The 24,551-nt window shown below is 40.9% G+C and overlaps 1 protein-coding gene across 1 annotated transcript in view; it reads left to right on the top strand.

Annotated features, from left to right (window-relative positions):
• The window catches only part of LOC109855408 (small conductance calcium-activated potassium channel protein), a 74,684-nt gene extending 54,342 nt beyond the window's left edge, over window positions 1–20,342 (top strand). The window contains exons 6-12 of the mRNA XM_020429636.1: window positions 7,630–7,731; window positions 13,042–13,463; window positions 15,228–15,363; window positions 16,363–16,473; window positions 19,074–19,201; window positions 19,293–19,362; window positions 19,725–20,342. Coding sequence (XP_020285225.1) covers window positions 7,630–7,731; window positions 13,042–13,463; window positions 15,228–15,363; window positions 16,363–16,473; window positions 19,074–19,201; window positions 19,293–19,362; window positions 19,725–20,342 — 1,587 coding nt within the window. The remainder of the gene's footprint in view (window positions 1–7,629; window positions 7,732–13,041; window positions 13,464–15,227; window positions 15,364–16,362; window positions 16,474–19,073; window positions 19,202–19,292; window positions 19,363–19,724) is intronic.
• Window positions 20,343–24,551: the final 4,209 nt, after the last annotated feature.

Here is a 24,551-nt window from a genome sequence, read left to right as displayed (position 1 = left end):
TCGATTTTCTCGCATTTTCCAACGGCTTCTTTTTTGCCATTCAATTTTTATTTCATTTATATTACAAAGTTTTAACGCGGATTTTTTCCACGGTTTTCTGATCTCCATTTCATATCGCTCGTTCTTTTATTTATTATCATATTATCATATTTATTTTATATCGTCACTCTTTTTGTGTTTTTTTTCGTAATTTTCTATGTTACGTTTGTCTTTGATTTTGTTTATTTTATCGGTTCTTTTGACCGGTTTTTAATCTCACCGTTTATTGCCTGGTTATCAAAACTTCCTCTATGTGTGCTTATGATATGTCTCTTACATTTTTATATGAAACAATTATATTGAATTGTTTATGTTATATATATATCAATAATATTTGTACAGCTGTGTGTACGTACATATTGATATATATTTCACATCTTACATCTTACATATATGTGAAATAAATATTTATTTCACATCTTACATCTTACATCTTACATATATGTGAAATAAATATTTATATGTATATTTCACATCTTACATCTTACATATATGTGGAATAAATATTTATTTCACATCTTACATCTTTATTTACAATCACAATAAACTAATATAATAATAGTTTTCACAATAATTTATATAAAAAGTTTTCGAGTTATTTTCTTCTCGTTTCAAATCGTAACAAGTCGCGCAACAAATTCAAAAACGCGCCGTAATGAATATAAATAAACTTTAGCATCAGATGAAATTTCGTTAGCACCTCGAGAGTGTGAATAATTATTTGTCATCTCCGAAAAAGAGAAGTTGGCGCTTCGTCGCCTCCAATGAGACGAGCTTTGATGTCAAGAGAAACAACCCTCGCTTAATACAATCTATTCTGTGTGTGTGTGTGTGTGTGTCTGTCGATGAAAACTAATTCTTCAGGATTAATTTTTCTTAAGCTTTTGTGTGAAAATTTAATTTATGAGACTGGGTTCTCTCCTTGCAAAAGCTTTAATGCTACGCGTAATAATTAATAAGCCACTCTTCGGCGACACGTACAGGGAGTAAAAGTTTATTCGCGAAAAAAAATCTTGTTTTACACTTCTTTTGCAAAATTTCTCTCTATATAACGTGATTATACAGAGAGAGTCTTTAAAATTTACAATTATAAAACTTTCGATTTGTTTTCAAATCTTTTGATTTTCCAAAGTTTACAAAATTCTAGATCATCAAAATGTAGGCACTTTCGATGGCACTTTCGATGTTCCAACAAAAGAGACTTGTAAAGTTTCTAACAGTACGGTGTTCTCAAATATGTACTTTGGGCTTTATTATACTTTCGACTTTTGTGTTTTTACGCTTTACATCCTTAGATAGATAGGAAGATAGCTGGAAAAAAGGAGAGAGAGAGGGGAAGGAAGGAAGAGAGAGAGAGAGAGAGAAAGGCCAATCTGAATTTACTTCGATTTCTTGCGTATCTTGTCAGTTTCAGGAACTTTTTAAAGAAGTTCTTGAATTGTCGCTAACGGCAATCTTCGTTTTGTCAGTCAAACACCAAACTTTAGCCGCGAGAAGCTTGAATAATTATCTCCCGTCTCAAAGGAATGGTCGTTTCATTTTCCACTCTTTCTTCTTCTTTCTCTCGTCACTTTCCTCTCTTTTGCCTTTCGAGGGTGCGTTTTTCTCGTGGATTAATTTTTCAGGCGCGACGGAACGCGCCGCGGCGGCTTCACTCGAACATCTCGTTTTATTTTTCTTTGTCAGACTCCCGCACAAAAAGACGTCTCGTAATTCGAGCGAGCGGGAGAGTGATGATCGTTTTATAATCTGGACCGGAGCGACAGTATATTTTTCTGTGATGTATCGCACCGGAAGAAAGAAGAAAATCTTGCGCGCGGTACTTCTTGATTGCGGGAAAAATTAGGAGAAAAACAACGAAAGTAGCTTAACAAGATCGTTCGTCATTCTTGCGACTCGACGCGAGAAATTTGAGAATTGTTTCGCTGTAACTATGTAATTCACAATGAAACAAAGAAAAAACTGCGCTCTAATGTTTGCAAAGAAAGTTACGCGTAAAATGTTTAATAAAAAAAAAAAAAAAATCATCGCAGCGTAATTTCTCGTCATTTGTTTTGCAGAAAAAAAATGATTACTTTGAGTTCGCGCGCGCGAGTTCGACACAGAATTTCTATTTATTGACAAATAGTTTCGCGTTACAAAGCGTTGTTGTATAGAGCATAACGATTTTCAAGAGTAGAGTTGATTTTTATCGCCACGGGTTTGAAGCGCACGTGCGTCGAATGTTCGACAGAGCTAAAGGCAACCTGAATCCAAAATAAACCGCCTATAAATAACCTGTACACGTTATAAATCGACTGTGTGCGGCTTACTTCGAAGAATCAAAACATGCGACGACGATTCCCTTGAGATCCTTGCCGATAAGCGTATAGACAATACTATTGATGAATTATAAAAAGCCATTAATATCGCTTTAGCGAGAAGTTCAAGTTTAACATAGCCTTTTCTATAATAAAAACGAGAGAGAAAGAGAAAGACAGAGAAAAAAAGAGACAAAGAGAGGGAGAGAGAGAGAGAGAGAGACTCCCTCATTATGTACTTCCCGTATCAAGGACGAAGAATTTCGCTATCGAAACTTGCACGGTGTCTCACTTGACGCGTGCGCGCGCGCATGCGCGCGTTTATTAACGTTTTTAGTCTCGACAATGCTTTTTTCGATTGATGGAAAAAAAAAAACACAAAGGAGTTTTTGCTAATTTCACAGAACGTGACCACACAAACGACGTGCCGGCAGCCGCCTTGTTCGAGGATATGCTGCGCGCACGAACACGCACAAATAGATCATGCCGTCGCTATAGTAACCCCGTGAGACTGAAAATGAAAAACGTATCTTGAATGTGAATGTGTTCGAAGGACGTTCTACGAGAGCAAGATCTATTGAAAGAATAGGAAAACAATTGTGTGCGTGTGTGCGCGGAAAAAAGAATTGCCATCGGTTAATTTTGTGCGAATGTCAACGAAAAAAAGTAGAATCTCCACCACTCGTGCGGCAAATAACGGTTCGAGTGCATCCACACAAGCCGGAACATTTATCGGAAAGACATCGATGATACAAAGAGGGAGAGAACCTTTATCCCGCTTCTCTCCCGTCGCTCCGATCACGGAGAGAGACGATTGGTACTGCTTCCCCTATATTGTCCTAATCGATTGACGATGTCTTTAAGGGGACGATTTCCCGTTCGAGTTTTCCCGTTCGTAAGGAGTTCATTCCCGCTATTGCAAAAACGTTCCTAATTCAGACAAAGAGTGAGAAAAAGAAAGAAAAACCGCAAATTAATCACAGTCGCAATTTTGCTTCGCGCGAAAAAGAGATCAAAGAAAATTTTCACTTTCACGATCACGTGTGAGATATGTTGCTTCCGATATGTGTCAGCAGCGTCAGTTGTTTCTTGGCGCATTTTTCGTTAAAAACATTTTCAACATTGGATCATCAATTCATTGGATCGCTGATATTCTCGACTATGACAAGTCGGGTCCAATTTATATCAATTGCAGTACGGCTGCCACCGGTCGAACGTGTTTTTGTGACAGCCTCTCCGATAAGTACGCGGGAATCGATCATTCTTTGACAGAATTTGACGGAGAGAAAGAGAGAGAGAGAGAGAGAGAAAGAGAGAAAGATAGAGAGAGCTTTAATTGCGGCAATGTTTAAAGCTCTAAAAAAGAGTTGGAAGAACTCTTTAAGAGACGCTGTAATCTTTCGGACTACGTATGGTTTTTCTCACGCGCACGTGTTCGAATGTTACACCTTTCTAAACTCTCTTTTAACAGACATTTTAAATCCTTCCCGACGTTTCTCTCTTTTTTTTTTTTTTCACATCTGCCTGAGCGACACGTCCGCGGGACGTTTTAATCTTGCAGAACTTTTTATATCCTCAAGACGCTTTTTACGCGTCTCCGGGACTCATCCCGGTGTCGTCGTTACGTAAAACGACGACGCACATAAGTGCATGTAAAATAAAAGAAAACTAACCGATAATGAAATAAAAAAAGAGAAATAGAAAAAAGGCCGATCTAAAGATATCCGGTGTAAAGATATTCCATGGAGATAGCGCACGAGGATTCTGCGGCAACGTTATCGTTCACGTCACGCGAAAAAAAAAACGGTTCTCAGACAGAAAGTCTCGCACTTCGACACGGATTTTCCGCGAAATACAGACAGACAGACACACACACACACACACATACACACACACACTTTCTCTCTCTCTCTCGGATAAAAAAATCGGCTCGGTTGGATGCAGTCGCATTAATTCATGTTACCACGGCCGCGCGCGCAGAGCTCTCGTTTATAATCCTCACCCCCTCTTTCCATCGTTCCTCGGTATCGATACCAGTACTTTGGCCGTGTTGGCTCGTAAATTTATTATGGCAAATCCCGATACCCGCATGCGTGACACTCGAGAGCTGACGGCTTTCATCTTTAAGAGGCAATAACCGATAATTGGATCATCTCGCTGATCCGTTTACGGTGAATCCGACCGGCCGTTTGAGACAATGAAGGGATTTCTGAATGTCAGTAGACGCAACGGTGGAGATGTAAAATCATCTTGGCCGAATGCCGAACAATAATTGTGTTGTAAATTTTAATCAGTAGATGACGAATAAATAAACGAGATGATCATTTGACTCGTGATTTATTGATTCGCAATTTATTGCCGACAAAATGACGAGTTTAATTTTGAAACAGCAATTTTATTCACAGCAGATCGAATAGCGATTAGAATATTTTTGTTGCTCAAAAATGAAATTGTTATAAATAAATTTCTCATTGGAAATCCTTTCTCTCGCGTTTGCAATTATTCAACTAAATTTACCTGAAACTTGTATACATATCTGGTGTAAACCGCAGAAACAATGACGAGGAGAAGCCACTCCCGTAAAATTCATAACTCGTTATACGTGCTACATAATCTCGCGATAGTAATTTCGCGAACATCCGCGAACATTGTTAGCACTCGTAAAGTCAACGAAGACCGGGTGAAAATGAATTTTCGCGTTTACACCTTACGGCGTTACACACGCACGCACACACACACAGACACACTCACTCTCCCTCTCTTTCTCTTTAATCCTTTAATTCCTTACTCCATTAAATATAGCGGTTAGAAATTTTCACCGAACAGATATGAAAACTTTGTAAGTAGCGGAGAACAATTTTTTTCGGAATAAAACTTGGAAATGCACAATTGTGTAAAATTCCACAACGCTAATTTGTATTCTTTTATGCACACGAATTTCTTTAATACATCAAGATATTTTTGAGGTTTTAATAAAATTAAAATAACACTATTTAATATATTATCGTTAAATACCGTATTTTATAATGTATATTATTAAATTAAAATTGCATCACAATATGTACATTTCATTACATCCCGCAAATCATATTTAATGCACGTGTTCGTGTTTTATTTATTCGCGCGCGCGAGCGTATTAAATTGTCTCTTTCGTAAATAAAAATTTCGATTGAAATTTGATTCGTTTGCAACGCGTGACTTTAGCGAAAATCAGCATGCGATGACTTCACAAAACTTATAAGCACATCCTCGGCGAGATTATTATCTTTGAGAAGTCGAGGAAGAAATCTAGCGGAAAGCGCAGTCGAGATTTGCCTGTGTACCGTTACAAGCTCCTCGATCTCTTTCCCCTAAGTCACCTCGGCGGAAAGGGGCTTTGCCCAGCCAGCGAACTTATTGTCGTCGTCGTTCTTCCGGAAAGCAGCTCGTTATTGCGATCCACAATTCAGCCGGTCGAAAAGCTCTTAAACCGCTCTCGTGCTCGTCGGATTTAAGCTACGTATCCATAAGTAGATATAACGAGCGGATATTAGAGCTTGTTCTCTCTCAACTCCGATGATCAGACACAGAAGGAAATAAATATGAAGCAAAGGATTAAGAGAAAAATATAGCTTGCGCACACGTAAATTTTTTTCTATTGAATCCGAAACACTTTTAAATAAGTTGAAAATCCTTCGACGAGTGAGTCGCGCGAACACGTGTGGATGACATAACGCGAATCTGCAGCACACACTCGACCTCTTGTCCTTGAGATGCAAATTACGCTGGGAAAGAGAAAAACTTTATTTTCTAAAGTGTAGCGCGCTTTACTTCTTTCGCACCGGATCTTCTTGCGAGCGCTGAAAACGTTAGCTGGCTCTTCTAGCAGTTCGATAAATGTGAAACTGCTTTGTTAAAAGCTCCAACGTTCAACTTTCATGACGAGTAATGAACTTCACAAAAGTGAATGAATATTTCATTGTTTCCGCGAAAAGGTGAACAATTAAGACAAGAGTATAAGAATTCGCTAATTTTGCACTTAATCATTGAAACTTGATGAAGTAAGTCGCGCTCTACGACTCTCTTTATCGCAATTTATATTCTCGATACGGAAACGCCTCAATGAACAGTCGTCATTTGTTTAAACTTGTTTTTTAATAAACTAGCACAACACAGGCGCGCGCTACGCGCACGCTATTGTTATTTTTATTTAACGTGTTGTAAGTGAACACAACTTGTCACCGCGATGACAGATACTATATACGTCTTATAAACCATATAATACACATATGAGAAATGTCAGAAATAACGCATGATAATCAAACTCAAAAATTAGTGAGAGAGAGAAGTGGAAAAACAACATGTGAGAAGGAAAAGGGTAAAAAAGAGAATATTATATATATTATATGTAATATTCTATATTTTTATATAATACACACACATACGCATATATGTGTATATATATATATATATATATATATATATATATATATATATATATATATATATATATATATATATATATATATATATACCGTAATCACGTGACCGAAGTCAGTAACACCGCCGCGGTTGCGCGGCCGAGGTCACTGACTCTACTGCAGTCACGCGACCGAGGTCATTGACCCCCCCCCCACCAAGGCCGCGCGCCCGAGGTCAGTGACCCTTCCCCCCCCCAAGGCCGCGCGGCCGAGGTCAATGCCCCGCCAAGGCCGCGCGCCCGAGGTCAATGCCCCCCCAAGGCCGCGCGCCCGCGGTCAGTGACCCCGCCAAGGCCGCGCGGTAGTATGTATATAATATATATATTATATAATATAAAGTATAACATTATAAATATATAATAAATTATATGTATAATATATATTATTTAAAATATATTATTATTATTATTATATTATTATATATTATAATATATTATGACAGCTAGTACACGTACGACAGTATGACATGAATCGAGAAACACATTATCCGAGAAACGTCACCGAAACGTCCAATCAACGTCGCGGAAAAGAGGCAACAATCAAGATCGATAGAATTGATTCTGATTATTTACACACTCTTTTTCTGGCAAGAAGATAAAAGAAAATAAAATTTCGTTATAAATACAAAAAATAACATAAAGATGTAGTATAATCATTTTAAAACTTTTCCTGAATTATACTAGACAAAAAACCTTTCGATCGGTTCACTAATAATAAAATAAACTAAGCTGATTACGTTGCATAGTTCACTGTATATCGTTTGTTATTTTAAATGTATATTATGTAATTACACGCACGGAATGTGTGTATGTGTGTGTGTTCTGTTTCAGGCCTCGTTTTACTCGACAGCACTGAAAACCCTGATCTCTGTGTCTACTGTGATACTGCTTGGCCTCATATTTGCTTACCATGCCTTAGAAGTTCAGGTACGTGTCTCCGCGCCCACGTGTATGTATATATACTTAAAAAAAAAAAATAATACAAAGCAAATAAAATATCAAAAAAAGCGAGACGCATTTGCGACGACGATGAGTTGATAATCGCCGCGAATTTTTTTTTTTTTTATTACGCGCACAAATGTGTTTTACAAGCGCGAAATATAACCGTAAAAATAGAAAATCGAACTTTAAAACGCGGAAACGTATTTTATCGTCGGAGCGATGAATCAGTTTTGCATTTCGATCGTGTCTCTTCGATCAGACCGAGCGCGACATTACGCCCGAATGGATCGCGGAACTTTAACGGCCGTCATTGTGATTTCTCACGATCTCGTCCGACAACGGCAATCGAAAACGTTATTGTGAAACGCGGCGCGAACGATTTTCGCAGCAGATACGAACGTCGTGCGTATTATGTAGGTACACGCACACGTACATGCACTTGCGCGAACGTATATACGTGTACACACACCGTCGTGTGCGCACGAGACGCGTTAATGCGCCTCTAATAAAAGGCCAATTACGTAGCGCGCGATCAAATTTTATCTATCCCGACGCACACACAATGCGCCGCCGTCATCAACCAGTCATTTATTTATGTCGCGGAACTGTATGTGTTCTCGGAGTTTCACCGAGTTTAAATCTTCAAAATGTAGACAACTACAAATGAGTAATAATTATATTTTACGCGGGAGCAAATAAATACGCAATAAACTTCTCTCTCTCTCTCTCTCTCTCTCTCTCTCTCTCTCTCTCCGTCGGAGTTTAGAGAAAGAGCCGGCGCGTCGCGCTGCAAAATTATTCTCGAGTAATTTCGAATATTTGCAATAAAACTTTCAGCCGGGAAGTTGCGAGCGTTTACAAATGATGAAATATTAATACGCGAAAATATAATGAATAAACGAGCGAGTAGGCGAGCGCAATGAAGAAAATTTATTCAAACGATCGTCTCGCCAAATAGGAATTTTTCTTGGTCGAACATAATCTTGCTGCAATTTCGCAACGAGACGAGAGATATATATATATGCATGTTCTAATTGAGAATTTCCTACTAATCTATTTAATGATCTTGTGTATGATAATAGCATCAAAGGGAAACAGTTGGGGCTGCGAGCAGCTGCATTGTTCATTGTGTTTCACAGTATAATATGTCTTCACCGTTCAAGTGTTCATCGCGCATAATATCTTCGCGAGAGAGAGGGCAAAGGAGGTTTAACTTCTTCTCGCTTCCTTCCTTCCAGCATGCCGGGGGCTCCCGATTTAATGAGATACCAATGGTCGACTGCAAAACGAGCTTCGTCTCAAAGCTCCGTGCAAAGCTTAGACGAGAGATCCGAACGTTTAAGCGTCAACTCAAATATTGACCGTAAGACCGTCTTTCAAGTCCTCCCCCTTCCTCCATATTGTACATACATACGTTCACAGTATACATACCGTGTGATCCGCGAAGAAGCGGCGTGTAACTTTGCTATCCGATTTCTCCGGGAGTTTTGAACGGGATTTGTATAAAGACAAAGTCAATCCCGGAATCACAACACAAAGTAGATGTTTGAGTCCATCGCGGAAGTTACCCTCCCTCTCTGTCTCTTTCTCTCCGCGCAACGAACGATATTTCAAACAATCGTTTTGTAAAAAGATTTTACTGCGAATTGTTTTTTGTCAATTTGCAAGTTTTCAACATGTTAGCCTTCTTTTTTGTTTTGTCGCACAACATCTGGTTTCGACATCGTATTCTCGTTTTCTCAAACTCTTCAACATCAAATTCTCGTTTTCCTATTTTGTACATTTTGTGTAAAAGTGTTATACTTTTCCCTCGTCTTAATTGCATTCGAGACACTGTATTTGCGCTTCAATGTTTCGCCTTAATTTCACTTAACGGAAATGGCGCGAATTAATTTTACATGGGCGGATTAGCTTTCCCCCTTTCCTTCGCGGCACCGTCGTCTGCTAATGGCAGACTGTCGAAGCCGATCAGACCCGGGAGGAGGTGAAAAAGAAAACGGCAATAGCTGCCAACATTTCCCACGTATATATCCCGAAACGGATAATCCTGATTCAATGTGGCGGAAAACTGTTCTCGTCAGATCCTCGACAGTCGTCGCGCCATGCAATTTCGTCACGCGATATACATCGGGAATACCTCCCGCGCGATATTGCCGCATCTTTGCATCCACGGAAATCAACCGCGGCGAGCGGCATCGTTGAAAACGAGATGGCAGCTTCGCAAACCTTGCGGTTTTGCTCCTCGTTTTTTTTTTCTCACGAACAGGAGGTCGCTCGGAAACTCGAATTGTAAAAAATTTCACACTCGCAAATGCATCGAAAGCGTATCCTTTTTCTCGCAAAAATAACAGGTTTTTTTCTCTTTAAAAACAGAAGGTTTTTTTCCGCGAATTATCATAAAACGTTGTAAAATTTGTTGTAATAATAAATTTTTCTCTGAAATTACAGTCAATTTTTTTTTAATCAAAAAAGGAACATTTAAATAACGCGTTTTTATTAATCGTAACTTATTAAAAAACAACGAACACAGTGAATAATCACGCATTGAATTAAAAAAACTATAACGAGTTTAACGTCTGGAGAAAACATTCCGACTATAATTCGTCACGTCTGTCACTTTAGCGCGCGGTTTCTGTAATTACGGTTCCGGAATTATCGAAGGTTTTTTTTTAGACTTTAAAGCTCGTTTCTGCGAAACTATTAGCGCTTATCATTGGATAAGTATGATGTAGGAACGGTTCGACGTGATGACCAACCCAAGCTATTCCAAGCTGGCTCACGCAATCTTGCGGCTAACAATGGCTGGCTTGGAGCCTAATGGCTTGCTGACCTTTCGGCACCTGTTGATTGTCGTTTATCAACGATTTGCATGCGCAGATTTACATGCGAGACCTACCTGATTCAAAGCATCTCAAAGAGACTTTCCACGCCCAGCTCAGTCCTGATCGATATGTGTCACTCGTCTAGATTTGTTATCGTCTTTCTATAATTCTCTCTCTCTCTCTCTCTCTCTCTCTCTCTCTCTCTCTCTCTCTNTCTCTCTCTCTCTCTCTCTCTCTCTCTCTCTCTCTCTCTCTCTCTCTCTCTCTCTCTCTTTCTATCTCCTCTTACTCTCTCATCTCGTTACGTTACGGTTTAATCTTCCGTAGTATCGAATTACAAATTTGTCGTAAGCTCCATAGTCCCGTAATCTCAATGGGTCCTTGATCGCCACGGGATATCGCAACTGCATGGCACGGATCTCACGGATCTACCTCGGGTGTTTATATCAAGGTTAGCTATATAAAGGTTGAGCGGGAGAGAGGTTTCTAATCCCCGTTGTAAATTCATGATGATCCATAAATCATTGACTGAATGAACCACCGCTGGTTGCGCGCTGTTGGTGTTTTACCTTTGGTACCTCGACATAATGCACGTCTATGGCGCGCCGCATCCTGCGCGCTAGATTTTTGCCGTCATCCTTAACCCGCCGATATCTCGCGTGTGTACATTTTTCTCCCTCACTTCTTTGGTTTTTTTCCAATGCGCATTTTTCCTCCCCCCGCACATTTTTCCCCTTTCTTTTTTCTCCTTCCCGAGCTGTCTCTTCCGGATTATTCTTTCGCGTAAATGGACTCCCACTGCATTATACTAATCTATTCAAAAGCTTCCTCTTCCCCCACCGCTTCCGGATATGGGGACGGATCGCATCTTTCGCGGCGCATTCGAGAAATACGAGCTGCAAAATATCCGCGATGTATCACGGTCGGGATATCGCGTGGTTAAGGTCTATGTAAAAGGTGTATATCTTGTCGTGATAAATGTGTCGTATATTCCATCCGGATTTTCGGAATAGAACAACTCCGTCGTGAGAAAAGAACGGTGAGATTTAAATTCGCCGGAGAGATATCTTTCATTCTTTTCCAGTTATTCAGAAGCGAAAAACTTGAGGGATGATTTATGACACCCGCGAGTGTTCTAATGATCGACGGAATCTCGATGTGTCGCAACAAGAATGTGCGGTATTACGTCAATTTACAGAGAGAGAGAGAGAGAGAACATACTCGAGATAAATTCGCGGAATTGTGACACCATGAGGATTCGAGTTTAAACATGTGTGTTTTGTATTTCTCCAGGAGATATGAAAGAAGACGATTTACGTGACATTAAATGTCTCGCGGCGAGATATAAGAAGTCTGTGCTATCAATCGAAGCTTTCCTCTGTGAAATCAAAGATTCATGAATCGATGTTGCAAAACAAGAGCGAGAGATTTGTTGTCAAATTCGGTTAGGGATTGTTGCTGGATTATAAAAGATGATTTGTTGCTGTGTGTAAAATATAGCGGCGGCACGTGTGCAGTTACAACCCGATCGTGATGTTTCGCGCGCGTACAAAATGAACCAAACAACGGGCGTATGTTGCAGCGCATTTTAATTAAGTTACAGAGAGAGAGAAAGAGAGAGAGAGAGAGAGAGAGAGAGAGAGAGAAGCGACTGAATTTCACGTTAATCGAAACGCTCAAAAAGCGCCCTCTCATATCGGGAATATCGTGTAGAGCTTATTTGGCCCCGCGCGATTGTGTCGCGCCGATGTCACGCGCGATTGGCACGAATCGAACGCGTACGTACATAAAAAACGTGCTTTGAACAGAGTCCGCGTATGAGATCGCTCGCGGCATAATGAAATTATTCGTCTATTATTATTCGCTCTCGATATTCGGGCGCAATGAATTGATACGGTTCAGTAAACGGATATTTTTCCGATGTATAAATATTATAATACAGATATATATATGTATATATATATATAGCTTCAATACAAAAGTCCGGGCAATTAAAATGATAATTAACTCTCTTTTGACACCGGGAGACGGAATTGAATTAAAAATTGATAGTTTATGAATTAAAAAATTTAAAAAAATAAAAAGAACGAATAAAAACTACGAAATAAGAAATATGTGCGAATATTAAGAACACTTGGCAATATTGAACTTATATATATATATATATATATATAATATGTATGAGCGTTCGCGAACTTCGCGTAAGGAAAATATCATATCGAATAGGTCGCGCGTAGCTCGCTACGAAGTGCTTGAATATGCGGATTGAATTTTCGAACAGTATTACTCAAGTAATGTATTCCCATACATGCGGTATGTGGCACGTTGAAGAGCTTTATATAGTTATTAACGCTGACAATATCAGCAGATACGCGTTTCAAGTGAGAGCGTTAATCTCGTTATCTTCGTGATTAAGTATCCATTGGGATTTCTCTATATATGTGTGTGTATATACGTGTGTGTATGTTTCGGACGACAGTTGTTCATGATCGATAACTGCGCGGACGACTGGCGGATCGCGATGACCTGGCAGCGTATGGCGCAAATCGCGCTCGAGCTGTTGATCTGCGCGATCCATCCGATCCCAGGCGAGTATTACTTCCTGTGGACGACCAAGCTGGCGAACAAGAACGGCAACATCGGCTCCCAGTGGGTGCCGTACGACGTCACCCTCTCGCTGCCGATGTTCTTCAGGCTCTACCTCATCTGTCGGGTGATGCTGCTGCACTCGAAGCTCTTCACGGACGCGTCGTCGCGGAGCATAGGGGCCTTGAATCGCATCAACTTCAACACCAGGTTCGTTCTCAAAACCCTGATGACCATCTGCCCCGGCACGGTGTTGCTGGTCTTTATGGTCTCACTGTGGATCATCGCCTCGTGGACACTGCGACAGTGCGAGAGGTAAGGCAAACATCTCGATTTCTTCTGATATTACATATTTATCGTTGAATTACGATCGTATAGCTTTCGTTTTAGTTTGTTTTTTATTTGTATCCGTGACCGAAGAGAAGATAGTTCCGACGGTTTCTTGGCAACAGAAATCGTAGCGTTCGCAATCTTTTCCGCGTTCGCCGCGCGTTACATAAGTGCAGCAACAGCGATTTCGTTTTATATCCGCGCTATCCATTATCCAAGAAGACAAGAAGAGAAGCAGTGTGACACGCGCACGTCGAAATCATATACAGTTCGACGGACGCGACTCATTTGCGTGTGTTCCGCGAGATGATTGATTTACGATTTAATGGCGCGTCCATCCGTCGCGCTATCGCCGTCGTAATCATAAATCCTTCGCTATTCTCCTGCGCGGCGGAATCCCGATTTGGGTCGCCATCGGATGACTGCGGGATTTAGTGGATCCCGGACAGGCTGATAATTAAATTCGTAAACGGCCGTCGCACCCCTTCGCGCGTAAATAGTGATTTCAGAAATAATCAATCTTGGTCCGGGCGATATTAAGGCGCCGCGCTTGTGAAAGAAGAGGATTCTCTCGATACAAGCTGCGTTTCAGTCTTTCTTTTTCCCTTAATAGACGGCAGCTTTTTCTTCCTCTTCAGCTTTAACTGAACTATTTATCACTCTCGAATGTTGATTTTCTTCGACTGCGAGCATCCCGTCTGGAAGTCCTCGCCCGCGAGCGATTTTTAAACTTCGACAATGACGGCCGATTGCGCGCCAGAGATTGTTATCTCTCTGAAAAAGGAAACGTAACGTTTTTTTTTTTATTTCTTCCGATGATTCGAGCGTCTTACAATTCTCTCGTCGCCTCGTTATCACGTTTTATATGTAAACAAAAACAAAACAACATGCGAGAATATGTACGTTTTGTTTCACTTTTTACATTCTTATTTGCTCCATCTCCAAAATCGCGAATCATTATATTATGACAACAGTATATAACGAATAACAATATTTGATTATTATTCGTTAACGCGCGCAATTGAAAGTTATTGAATTTGCGGTCACGTATTTGCATCTATATTTGGAATTAAAAAATCAACCCGATAATTTTGTTTTTTGCATGCAAATACACACACACACGCGCACGCACGCACGCCCACACGCGCAACATTCGAGACCGGCCTCCTCGGTGTTTTGCGCCCGGGATTACGGTACCGGAAGTTGTCGGGAAATTTCGAGCGAATATTTTATTTAGTATGCGTCCGCACGCATTGTAAATTTTCACGATATAACGCGATTTGCACGGTGCATAATCATTCGTGTAATCGATGTTGCGCGATGAAAATAATTCACTTGATGGAATTCTATTTCGATCGCGAATAACCATTTGTTGGCGTCCGTCAAATGATCAATTTTACGGATATCTGGTATCGAGCGGTATTAGGAACAATCAAACATTAATCGAGCATTGGTCGGGACTTCTATCGCATATTCTGTACAATTATTAGAATTAATTTGCATTAGTATTAAAATTATAAATTTTATTTCTCTTCTGCCTGTACGAGAGTAATAAACTCCTTTATTTCTCTTCTCTATGTAAGAGAGAGAGACCTTTGTTTAAATATTCTACAATCTAGATAGGAACAGTCTAGAATAGGAACATCACTAAAGCGCGGTAGAGTTTAACAAACCGAAACCTCGAAGTCGCGTTCATTTTGGCGTTCATGTATTGTCGGAATAATACATTTGTCGCTTCGCCGCAAACAGGTTCCACGACGAGGAACACGCAAATCTCCTAAACGCCATGTGGCTCATCGCCATCACGTTCCTGAGCGTCGGTTTCGGCGACCTTGTACCTAACACATATTGCGGTCGAGGTATAGCCGTCTCCACTGGAATGATGGTAAGAACGTAAACTGTGACATAAAGTCGCGGAAATTCTTATCACTTTGTGCGAGTTCTTTCCCCTCGAGAGATTACACAATTCACCGAAAAAAAAAAACAAAAAAAAACACCTCGGAAGAAAAAAAGTAACAGTCGCTGCTTTTATAGACCGTATTCTATAAACTCGATATATTTCGATAATAATTTTCGGATAATAATTTTGCCGCGCGTTGTGAAATTAACTTTAGTATTGAAAGTTGCGCGGTTTTGCAATTTGTATTGTACGTCGCGGAATGGGAATTTCTGCGCGAACACACATGTAACTCGAATGCGCCCTCGTGTTAAACGTTCGTGCTGATCAAAGCTTTAGTCGTCGTGTAGTACAGCAATCGTAATGAGCGAGCGGGAACGTCGCAATTGATCGATCGATCGATTCGAAGCTGCGCCGCGTTTGCTTGTCACGAATTGCCTTGCCGTCGTGATTTGTATCGCCGCGTTCGAACGATTTTACGATTATATACGCGGTGACCGTTTATAAGTAAAGGCAACACGGGAGAGACACGATAAACGCCAAGTCCACTCACTCCCCCGGGGAGGCTTCGTTCCTTAATGTTATCACCTCTCTGTCTCCTTTCGTCCCTTCGCTCCCGCTTTCGTCCACCAGCCATCCACCGTTTCTCTGTTAATCCATTAAATTCGCAACCCCATCGCGCCGAGCTTTAACCAATACGGCTGAGTTCCAGCGATGTGAACTAATTTCTCGCTAAAACTTCCGCTTGGCAAGATTGTTGCAGGAAGTCGGGCTCCGCGATTCACAACAGTTTCCGAGTTATCATTTACCCTCGTCTCCCGGCGTTCCTTTTTATTTATGACATTTTTCTTTCTCTCTTTCCCCTAGTCTCCTTGAGATCGTTTTGAAAAAAAAAAAAAAAAAAAAAAAAAGGAACTCGTGTATTTTAACATCCAATAGTTTGGCTGCGAAAGAGAAACCCGCGATTGCAGTTTTTCAAATTTTCAGGGAGCCGGGTGCACTGCTTTACTGGTGGCAGTCGTTTCCAGGAAACTCGAACTTACACGGGCGGAGAAGCACGTGCACAACTTCATGATGGACACACAACTAACGAAAAGGGTGAGAGACTCGTTATTCGTAAATAGTTCTATTGTTTACAAGCAAAGTGCGGTCTCACGTAATACTATATTACAAGACGAGGAAAATAATTTTTGCTGTAACGAGTACATGCAATTTGAGATAAATTCCTGTTCGCGCGATATTGTCAGAAATTGCGGCATAAAAAACTAAAAGTTCGAGCTTATAAAAAGGGATTTTATACACACACGCGCGCGATTATTTATTTAACAAAAGAAAATGATAGTAACTGTGCGAACATAATTGCTGCGGGGTAAGTTTTGAAATTACTCTCGCCGACGTTATCCCGCAAGAATCAGGAAAACGAATTAAACACGTAATGAGAGCATGATGAATATCAACTCTCTCTCTCTCTCTCTCTCTTTCTCTCTGTGTATATAGCGCGACGTAATTTTCCGAGCTGAGCCACGTAATAAGAAGGTATCCCACTGCGAGTAAGGTAGCTTCGGAAATAAGCAGGCTGCATGGAAGTCGGTTGACGAAGTCGCTTTTGACCTTTACGCAAATCGGACTTCACTGTCGGGTCTCAATTTTTTAACTTTGATATACCGCGATACTTTCAACGAAGTCGAAATATCGCGTTTCAAAACTCAACAAGACGTTAAAGAAGAGAAATTGTAGATGTGAAAAAAAAAAAAAAAAAAAAATGAGAAAAACTTGCAAACACAAAAAATTCCGGAGCGGAGAATGAAAAAGCGTGTTGTTGTTATATATCGTCCGTCCGAAGACATGGAACAAGAAAGTCGGCTAATATGTCATTGTTGCGGACTCTATCACGAACGCGCGGACTACGACATCAATCGATTCGATCTCGACGAACTTTCAAAGAAAAAGAAGCCTCAAAGTAAATTGCGGAGCGATAATATTATGCGCCTGGCTAGAAACACCTCGCTGCGTTTTTTTTCCCCCACAACGATGTTGTTCGAAAATTGACATTTTCCGAAACACACACTACGTATGCAAAGAGAGCGACCGTTTAAAAATTTTTTGTGTTTCCTCGGTTCTGAGGTTCGACTCGAAAAATCAAACGATTTCGCCAACTGAAACTTTCGAATTAAGAAGTCTGTAATGAAGAAAAAAAATCTTGGATTTTTTAGAAGAACTTTAAAATGTAGCATTTAAAACTTAAAACGCGCGCGTGTGTTCTGCGACAATTTAAGTTTGACAATAAATCTGAAACAAAAACTTTGTTTGCACTGGTTATGAGATTCAAAAGACAGAGAGAGAGAGAGAGAGAAAGAGAGAAAGAGAGACAATTTATTTATGGTGATATTAAACACACGCGTTAAAATACGTATGTAAAAAAGACAGACGAAAATACGCGCCATTATGTATTTCTCGTACAAAGATGCTTTTTGTGTTAACTCGTGTAAATTCCACAAACCAGAATCGATCGTCTACCGATGCTTACGCTATACATAAAGAGTCATTGTAGCGATTCCCACAACCCTTTCTTCACGAAGAGATAAATTTTATTCGAAAGTTTGTCCGTTTGATTTGTTGCATGTGTGTGTGTGTGTGTGTGTTTCGAAATACGGAAACGCGAGAGAGGAATGTGTGCGGAACGCATTTTCGCAATTATTTTGCAAATTCAAATTAATTAATAAAGGACCGCGTAGATTATTTCATTCGAAACGCGAGAATTTAAATTGTTGTCAAATGTCCCGCTCGACGGCGAGAAAGAGAGAGAGAGAGAGAGCGTTGCATAAGGTCGCTTCTCTCTGGATCGAAGCCTTCAACTACACAGCTACTGAAATAATTATTAGCCAGCGTTATTTATAAAGCTTGCAAATATCAAGGAGTGGTAAACGTAGGAGCTATACACGTGACCGTATCGACGAGTCTTTTTACGCCGCTTTAACCCTCGGATGCATATCGCTTTTTTCACGTCATTGCATAAGTGGAATCGATCTAATCCCATCAGCGGCGACAAAACAAATGTCAACCCTTTCGAAACATATTTTTTTTTTTCCTCATTCGTGCAAAATTCACGCGCGAGACGCGCAAAGATCGCGCGTTCTTCGGCGAAAAACGTACAAGTGTGTTTGTATGTGTGTGTGTGTGTGTGTGTGCATATAGCGTTATTTAAAAGTGATCAAAAACTGATCTTAAAATATTTTCTTGTAATATATTTGTAATACCCAAAATATGTTGACGGATATAATCCAGGCTCTTCTCCAGCTGAGGATATATATTAATCATTCCTCGAGACAAATTGTACGTCCTCGGGATCTTGAAGGGCTTAATTGATCATGACGCAGGATATTATCACAGCTAACGAGAGTTACGTAATTAATGCTGCGACGTGTTATGCTTACTTTAAGTATAATATTGGCTTAGCAAATGTGTGTACATGTGATAATTCTGGACACATATCTTGCTTCGAAGACGTGTAATTTACGTCGTGATTTTGTACAAATAACGCTGAGAAACAAGACGTTGGTAGTTTTTTTTTTTTTTTTCACATGAAAAAAAGAAAAAGAAAAAGCTTGCAAATATTTTTAACGGTGTTGTTGATCGTACGTTGAAAAGTTCGGGGATCGACACTTAAATGGAATGGCAACTTCCTTGTTTTGTTGCAGTTGAAGAACGCCGCGGCAAACGTGTTGCGGGAAACATGGCTGATTTACAAGCACACACGCTTGGTGAAACGCGTCAATCCCGGACGTGTGCGGACCCATCAGCGAAAATTCCTATTAGCTATATACGCGTAAGTTGATACTTACTCTTGCGATCGCGCGCTCGACGCGGCGCGTCGTAAACACTTCTGTCTCACACACATGGCGAACCCGAAATTTCAGACTCAGAAAGGTAAAAATGGATCAGCGCAAATTGATGGACAACGCCAATACCATAACGGACATGGCCAAGGTGAGGATCGATGTCTAACGAAAACAATCATCTCTCTCCTACTTGCGACGTAAAAAATATTTCAACACAGCGGATCCGAAAAGTTAAAAAAGACCAAGTGGGATTACAATTAAAAGTTCTTGATATTTAAACAGACCGAGTTTCTTTTAGAATTGATTATTTTTTTTTAAGAAGTAAGAGAAAGTTTCTTTTCAATTATTTCTCTTTAATGAGAAAAGATTTAGTTCCGATTTAGTTGCGATTAGAAATCGCCGTTTCTGTTGTTGTTTTTTCTTACATCGCTTTGAAAAAAAAAAAAAAAAACGCACAAACATTAGCAACGCTGTAACTAATGTCACTGTCTGTGTAATTCGTTTGAACAGACGCAGAATACCGTTTACGAGATCGTCTCGGACATGAACACGCGGCACGACGCGATGGAGGAACGTCTGGTGAGTCTTGAGGAGCGTCTGGTCGGCCTAGGAGAGAAACTGAGCTCGCTGCAGGGCCAGCTTGAGCTGCTGCCCGAGGAGCTGACCCGCTGCCTGGCCCAGCACGCGGAGCGGATGGAGCAACGGCGTAACTTCCTGCACCCGGACACCGCGGTGGCGATGGCGGTGGCTTCCGGCGGCGGCAGCGGCGGCGGAGGAGGAGGCGCGGTCGCGTCGGGCACAAGCCTGAGCATCTCCGGCGGCAGCGCCGCCGCCGCCGCTCACCACCCCCTCGCCAGTCTCTCCAATTCTCCCCTGCTGCCCCACTCGCGCAGCGTGCCCAGCGCGCCCAGCACCATGTCCCTGCACCCGTGGCCGGTCAGCCCGGTCCTGCCGCCCGTCTCCAGCCGCACGCCGCACCTGGTGCCGGAAACCGGCAGGCATCACGGCCTCAGTCACTCCGCCTCGGTGACCGCGACGACCTCGCAGTCGGCAACCAGGCTCACTTCGCAAGCCGGCATGGGCGGGTTAGGCAACAGTCAAGGCTCGGATACGTCAGCGCATAGCTGAGTCTCGTCTCTGCAGCCGCAGCACTCGTATTAAAAGAACAAGGAAACAAAAACAACAACACGTCCCTTCCGAAGCGCCCGAAAGGTTTCCGCGTGATCGCAGACCGTGGCCGTGTGCTTTGCGCGACCGTCGGTTTCATCACCGACGAAATAATATAATATAGTAATATTATATAATCGATACAGTACTGCCTGGGGTATAGGTCGCACTATACGGTCACACAAATACACATACACACACACACACACACATACATACATACATACGGTCGACCGGAAGAGTGCTCTTCGCACAAACGAATGTGAAAACTCCCGTTCAGAGCGGTGTTTACTCGTTTACGTCATGTGACACACATATACATAAGTGGTTCACCGTTAAAACAAAGATAAGTTGCATCCAATCGTCATATGATCGCGGTGAATCGTTGTGTGAATTTATTCGCGGTTTTGTCCTTCTCTTGAAAAAAAAAAAAATAAATAAAATAACACAAATATAGATATCGAGGAAAAAAATAGCTGACGGATCGTTCGAGAGAAGAACAGTTCGTCTCTCGAAATCGGAGGCTGTGTTCAATCGCGCTGTGCACACACACACACACAGCGGATTCCGCAGGCGCCACACAGATTCAGTATATTAATTAGTTCATTTAGCGTGAGAATATATTTCAAATTTTCTTGGAGTTATATCTCGAAGCGCAATCCTTCTTAGCAGCTGTTTTCTGAATTCAAAAACGCGAAGCGTAGTCGAGAAGCTTGACTTATACTCCTTGTATAACTAAACACATTTCAAAAACATGACTTCGAAGGTAGAGACTCTTTCGTGTCCGAACTTTGTGCGAACGGTTTTTAAGTTCACGATTCACGTCGTGGCGCTCGTTTACATATGGACCACACATCCGAGAAGGATTATTACATTTTAACTCGTATATAATGGAGTTGTTATTATTACGTAGATCGCAAAAAAAAAAAAAAAAAAAAGAGATTATATACTGCTCTAAATGAGAGTTCTGTGATGAGACCGAAGAAATTTAAATCGGATACGGCCGTGTCTGTCTTTCGTGCGAAACTCGTAAAGGGCCTTCTTGCGTCCCGCGCATACCTTCGAGTCCTTTCCTTAGAGAGCAGAGAGAACGTTAGACAATTCTATTCGTAAAACCAATTAAGGATAACGGGGATTACGATTGCGAGTTAAACTTGAATTGAGAAAATTGAAGCGCGTCCGCTCGAACTATAATATCACCCGCTCTTCCTCAACGCGGGTTATCACAGATGAATATCCATTTTTGTTCCCATTTTCTTAAGCATCTACATTTTACGTACAGATAGATTATCTCCCTCTTATTTGTTTATTCAATTGCTTACTGTTTAATCGCTACTCCGTTCGACGACTCCTTTTGATTCTTTCGATCTTTTCTTCATTCTCCGATAATGATATAAAAGTATTTGTTTATGGGATCGAAGTTTCTCTCACAAGTGAACAATCGAAACTCCAGGACAATTGGGACTTGAGAATATCACAAAAAAAAAAAAAAAAAACTGATATTCGCGCTCTCTTGAGCGATCGAACACAGCCGATCGGTTGATTCTCTCCAAAACAAAGGAAAGGAACTCTTGAGGTACGCGCGGCTTCTTCCACTGGCTGCGCGCTGCTCCCCTGCCCAATTTGCGTGCCTGAATAACTGTTTTCTTAATAATTAAATGTACATTCGACACACACACACACACACACACACACAGAAACTCCACCTTATATCTCTGTATACCTCGTGAGGAGCGCGGACGGACATAAAAGAGACGTGTGTGTGTATACAAGAAACGCGTGTGCGGACAAGGACTCGGCCCGGAGGTGCATCGAGCTGGCTCTTAAAGTTCGGCGCATATATATATGTACACACACATATATATATATAACGAAGAAGGTAAAATCCGTTCTCTCTCTTTCTTTTCTAATTAGAAAAACTAATTATTCATGTCTCTGATATATATTCTTGAATTGAAGGCGGTTTCGATCGATTCTCATTATCAGTTTTTATGTATTTGTTCCACATAAGAGCGACTCAAGTGCCACAGAAACGTGACTTACGTGACTGTCGCTTTAATGAATAAAACGAAGAAGCGAAGAATCGATGAAGTACAAGAGAGACTCGGCGGGATCACGCGCTTATAATCGCGCACGTTTTAAAACTGCGATGTACCGATATATCGAAAATCGTTAGATCGCACAGACGTACATTCCTTTTCTTCGTTATCGCGTTTCGTTATTATTAACGAAATCGTTGATTTTCGCGCGCATCAATGAAATATTAAATTGGACCGTGGTAAGCAAATTGATTTTTTTTTTTTTTTTTTTTTAAGCGCGCGTGTGCTTTAAGGGCCGGCGCAAACTCTCACCGGGGAGTGATGCAGAAAACGATTAGATGAAGAATGCAAAGTGATCTTATCCGCTTTAACGTCCGTAGGTTATACATAGGATTATTATATTACTAGTGTATATAACATATACATATATATATATATATATATATAAAACTTGTACATGGCGCACGGGTACAAAAAAAGCGGCTATGTTTCCACTTTCGAGGGAAAGAGGGAGGGAGGGGGGTTTTGATGATTTTTTATATGGAAAGTATCGCGACCACGCGCGCGAGAGGATTGCGTGGCCGCGCGTGGGAGAATAGGATTTAATTAAATCGATCGATCAAATGGGAAATTAATTATTTGCCAACGACTTCCCATTCGGCGACGAGTTCACCAGGCTTGTTTGTTCCGGTTGGGAGTTTAATTATTGCTACACACACATACACACACACACATACACACACATTCGAATATCTCTGTACAGTTATATAACGTATAATTCGGGATTTGTCTCTGTATACAGAAAATAATACGGATTGTGATCGGAGTATAACGCCGCTATTGTTTTCCTCAAATTATATTGCTTTTTCATATTATCGTAAATCCGAATTCCGAAACTAATCGACGAACAAAAGGGATCTTATTTTTGCACGCGCGAACAAAAAATCCTGGTGCGCCGAAGTTAGCAGCAGAATGTCCCGAAAAGAACCGAATTTGCGAAGTATAATTTGCGAAATCGTCGCACAATCGACCTTAGATCTCTGAAGCAAGACAAAAAAAAAAAAAAAACAAACATCTGAATCTCTGTCGACGTGGTTTCAGTTCTTTCCGGAGCACAATGTGTTTTGCCGTCTGTAACTTGCAGTCTCGCGTTTATTCTTTCCAACGCGATATTACGCATATTTGTCCCGAAGATGTTCACATCTCTCCCGACGCATCGACACAACGGTGTGTTTTGCCAATAGCGTAAATCACACAACCGACGTGTGTTTGTCGAGGTTTTAACAAGACGAGCTTGAGCGACTTTCATCCCTTGAACATCAGATATGTGACACGCAAATTTTGCGCATTATAGTGCAAAATAATATATTTGCAAGGACTCTCAATCGAAAACAAAGCCAATTAGCTCTACAAATTAATTCTGTGCGAAACCAAAACAATTATGAAACTGTTTCCGAAATTGAATTTTCAACAAAAGAACGAACTCAAAGATGTTCGTCACGCAAGACTATAACCGATCACCGGAAAAAAAGTAGTGTGTGATCTCTGTTTTACTTTCGTGTCTTGTAAAAAAAACTTATTTTACACTTTTATACACACCGATTCTTAGATTTAGTTTATAATGCGTTAATTATTGTTATAAACGAGAGATGTTTAAATTAAGTTTGCACAAGAGAAACGTCGATCGAGCCTATCTCTGTCCTCGACCGTTCAAACGCTCATTGCGGAAAAAGCTCACTTATTAACGCGGATAATGCGCTGGGACCTGGTTTGTCTTGTCCGTCATCGTTTCATTTCGAAAGCGTTGTTTCGCGGCTACCCGCTATGCGAAACGGGACCAAAACAGACACACAATTTTCACACTGTTCTCATGCTGCTCTCCTTTTCTTCTCCTCTCCTCTCTCTTCCCCTATTTCCTACACCTTGCACTTTCTTTTTCTTTCTTCTTGTTTCTTTTTCATAATAATTAGAGATTTTTTTTGGCTAGATGAAAAACGTAATAAAAATCGCAAAAAAAAAACGATAATTATTCGACGATTGATTTTGTCTTGGGGTGGAGGGATTTGAAATTTTACTCTACGGAAGAAATGAATTTCCGTCTAGAACAGAAAGAGTTATCTCGTTCATCTGA

This window comes from Pseudomyrmex gracilis, unplaced genomic scaffold (genome assembly GCF_002006095.1).
Source record: "Pseudomyrmex gracilis isolate BER0280 unplaced genomic scaffold, ASM200609v1 scaffold_88, whole genome shotgun sequence".
Classification (NCBI taxonomy): Eukaryota; Metazoa; Arthropoda; class Insecta; order Hymenoptera; family Formicidae; genus Pseudomyrmex; species Pseudomyrmex gracilis.
Note: the sequence above shows the minus strand (reverse complement) of the source record. Positions and strands in the feature narration are given on the sequence as shown.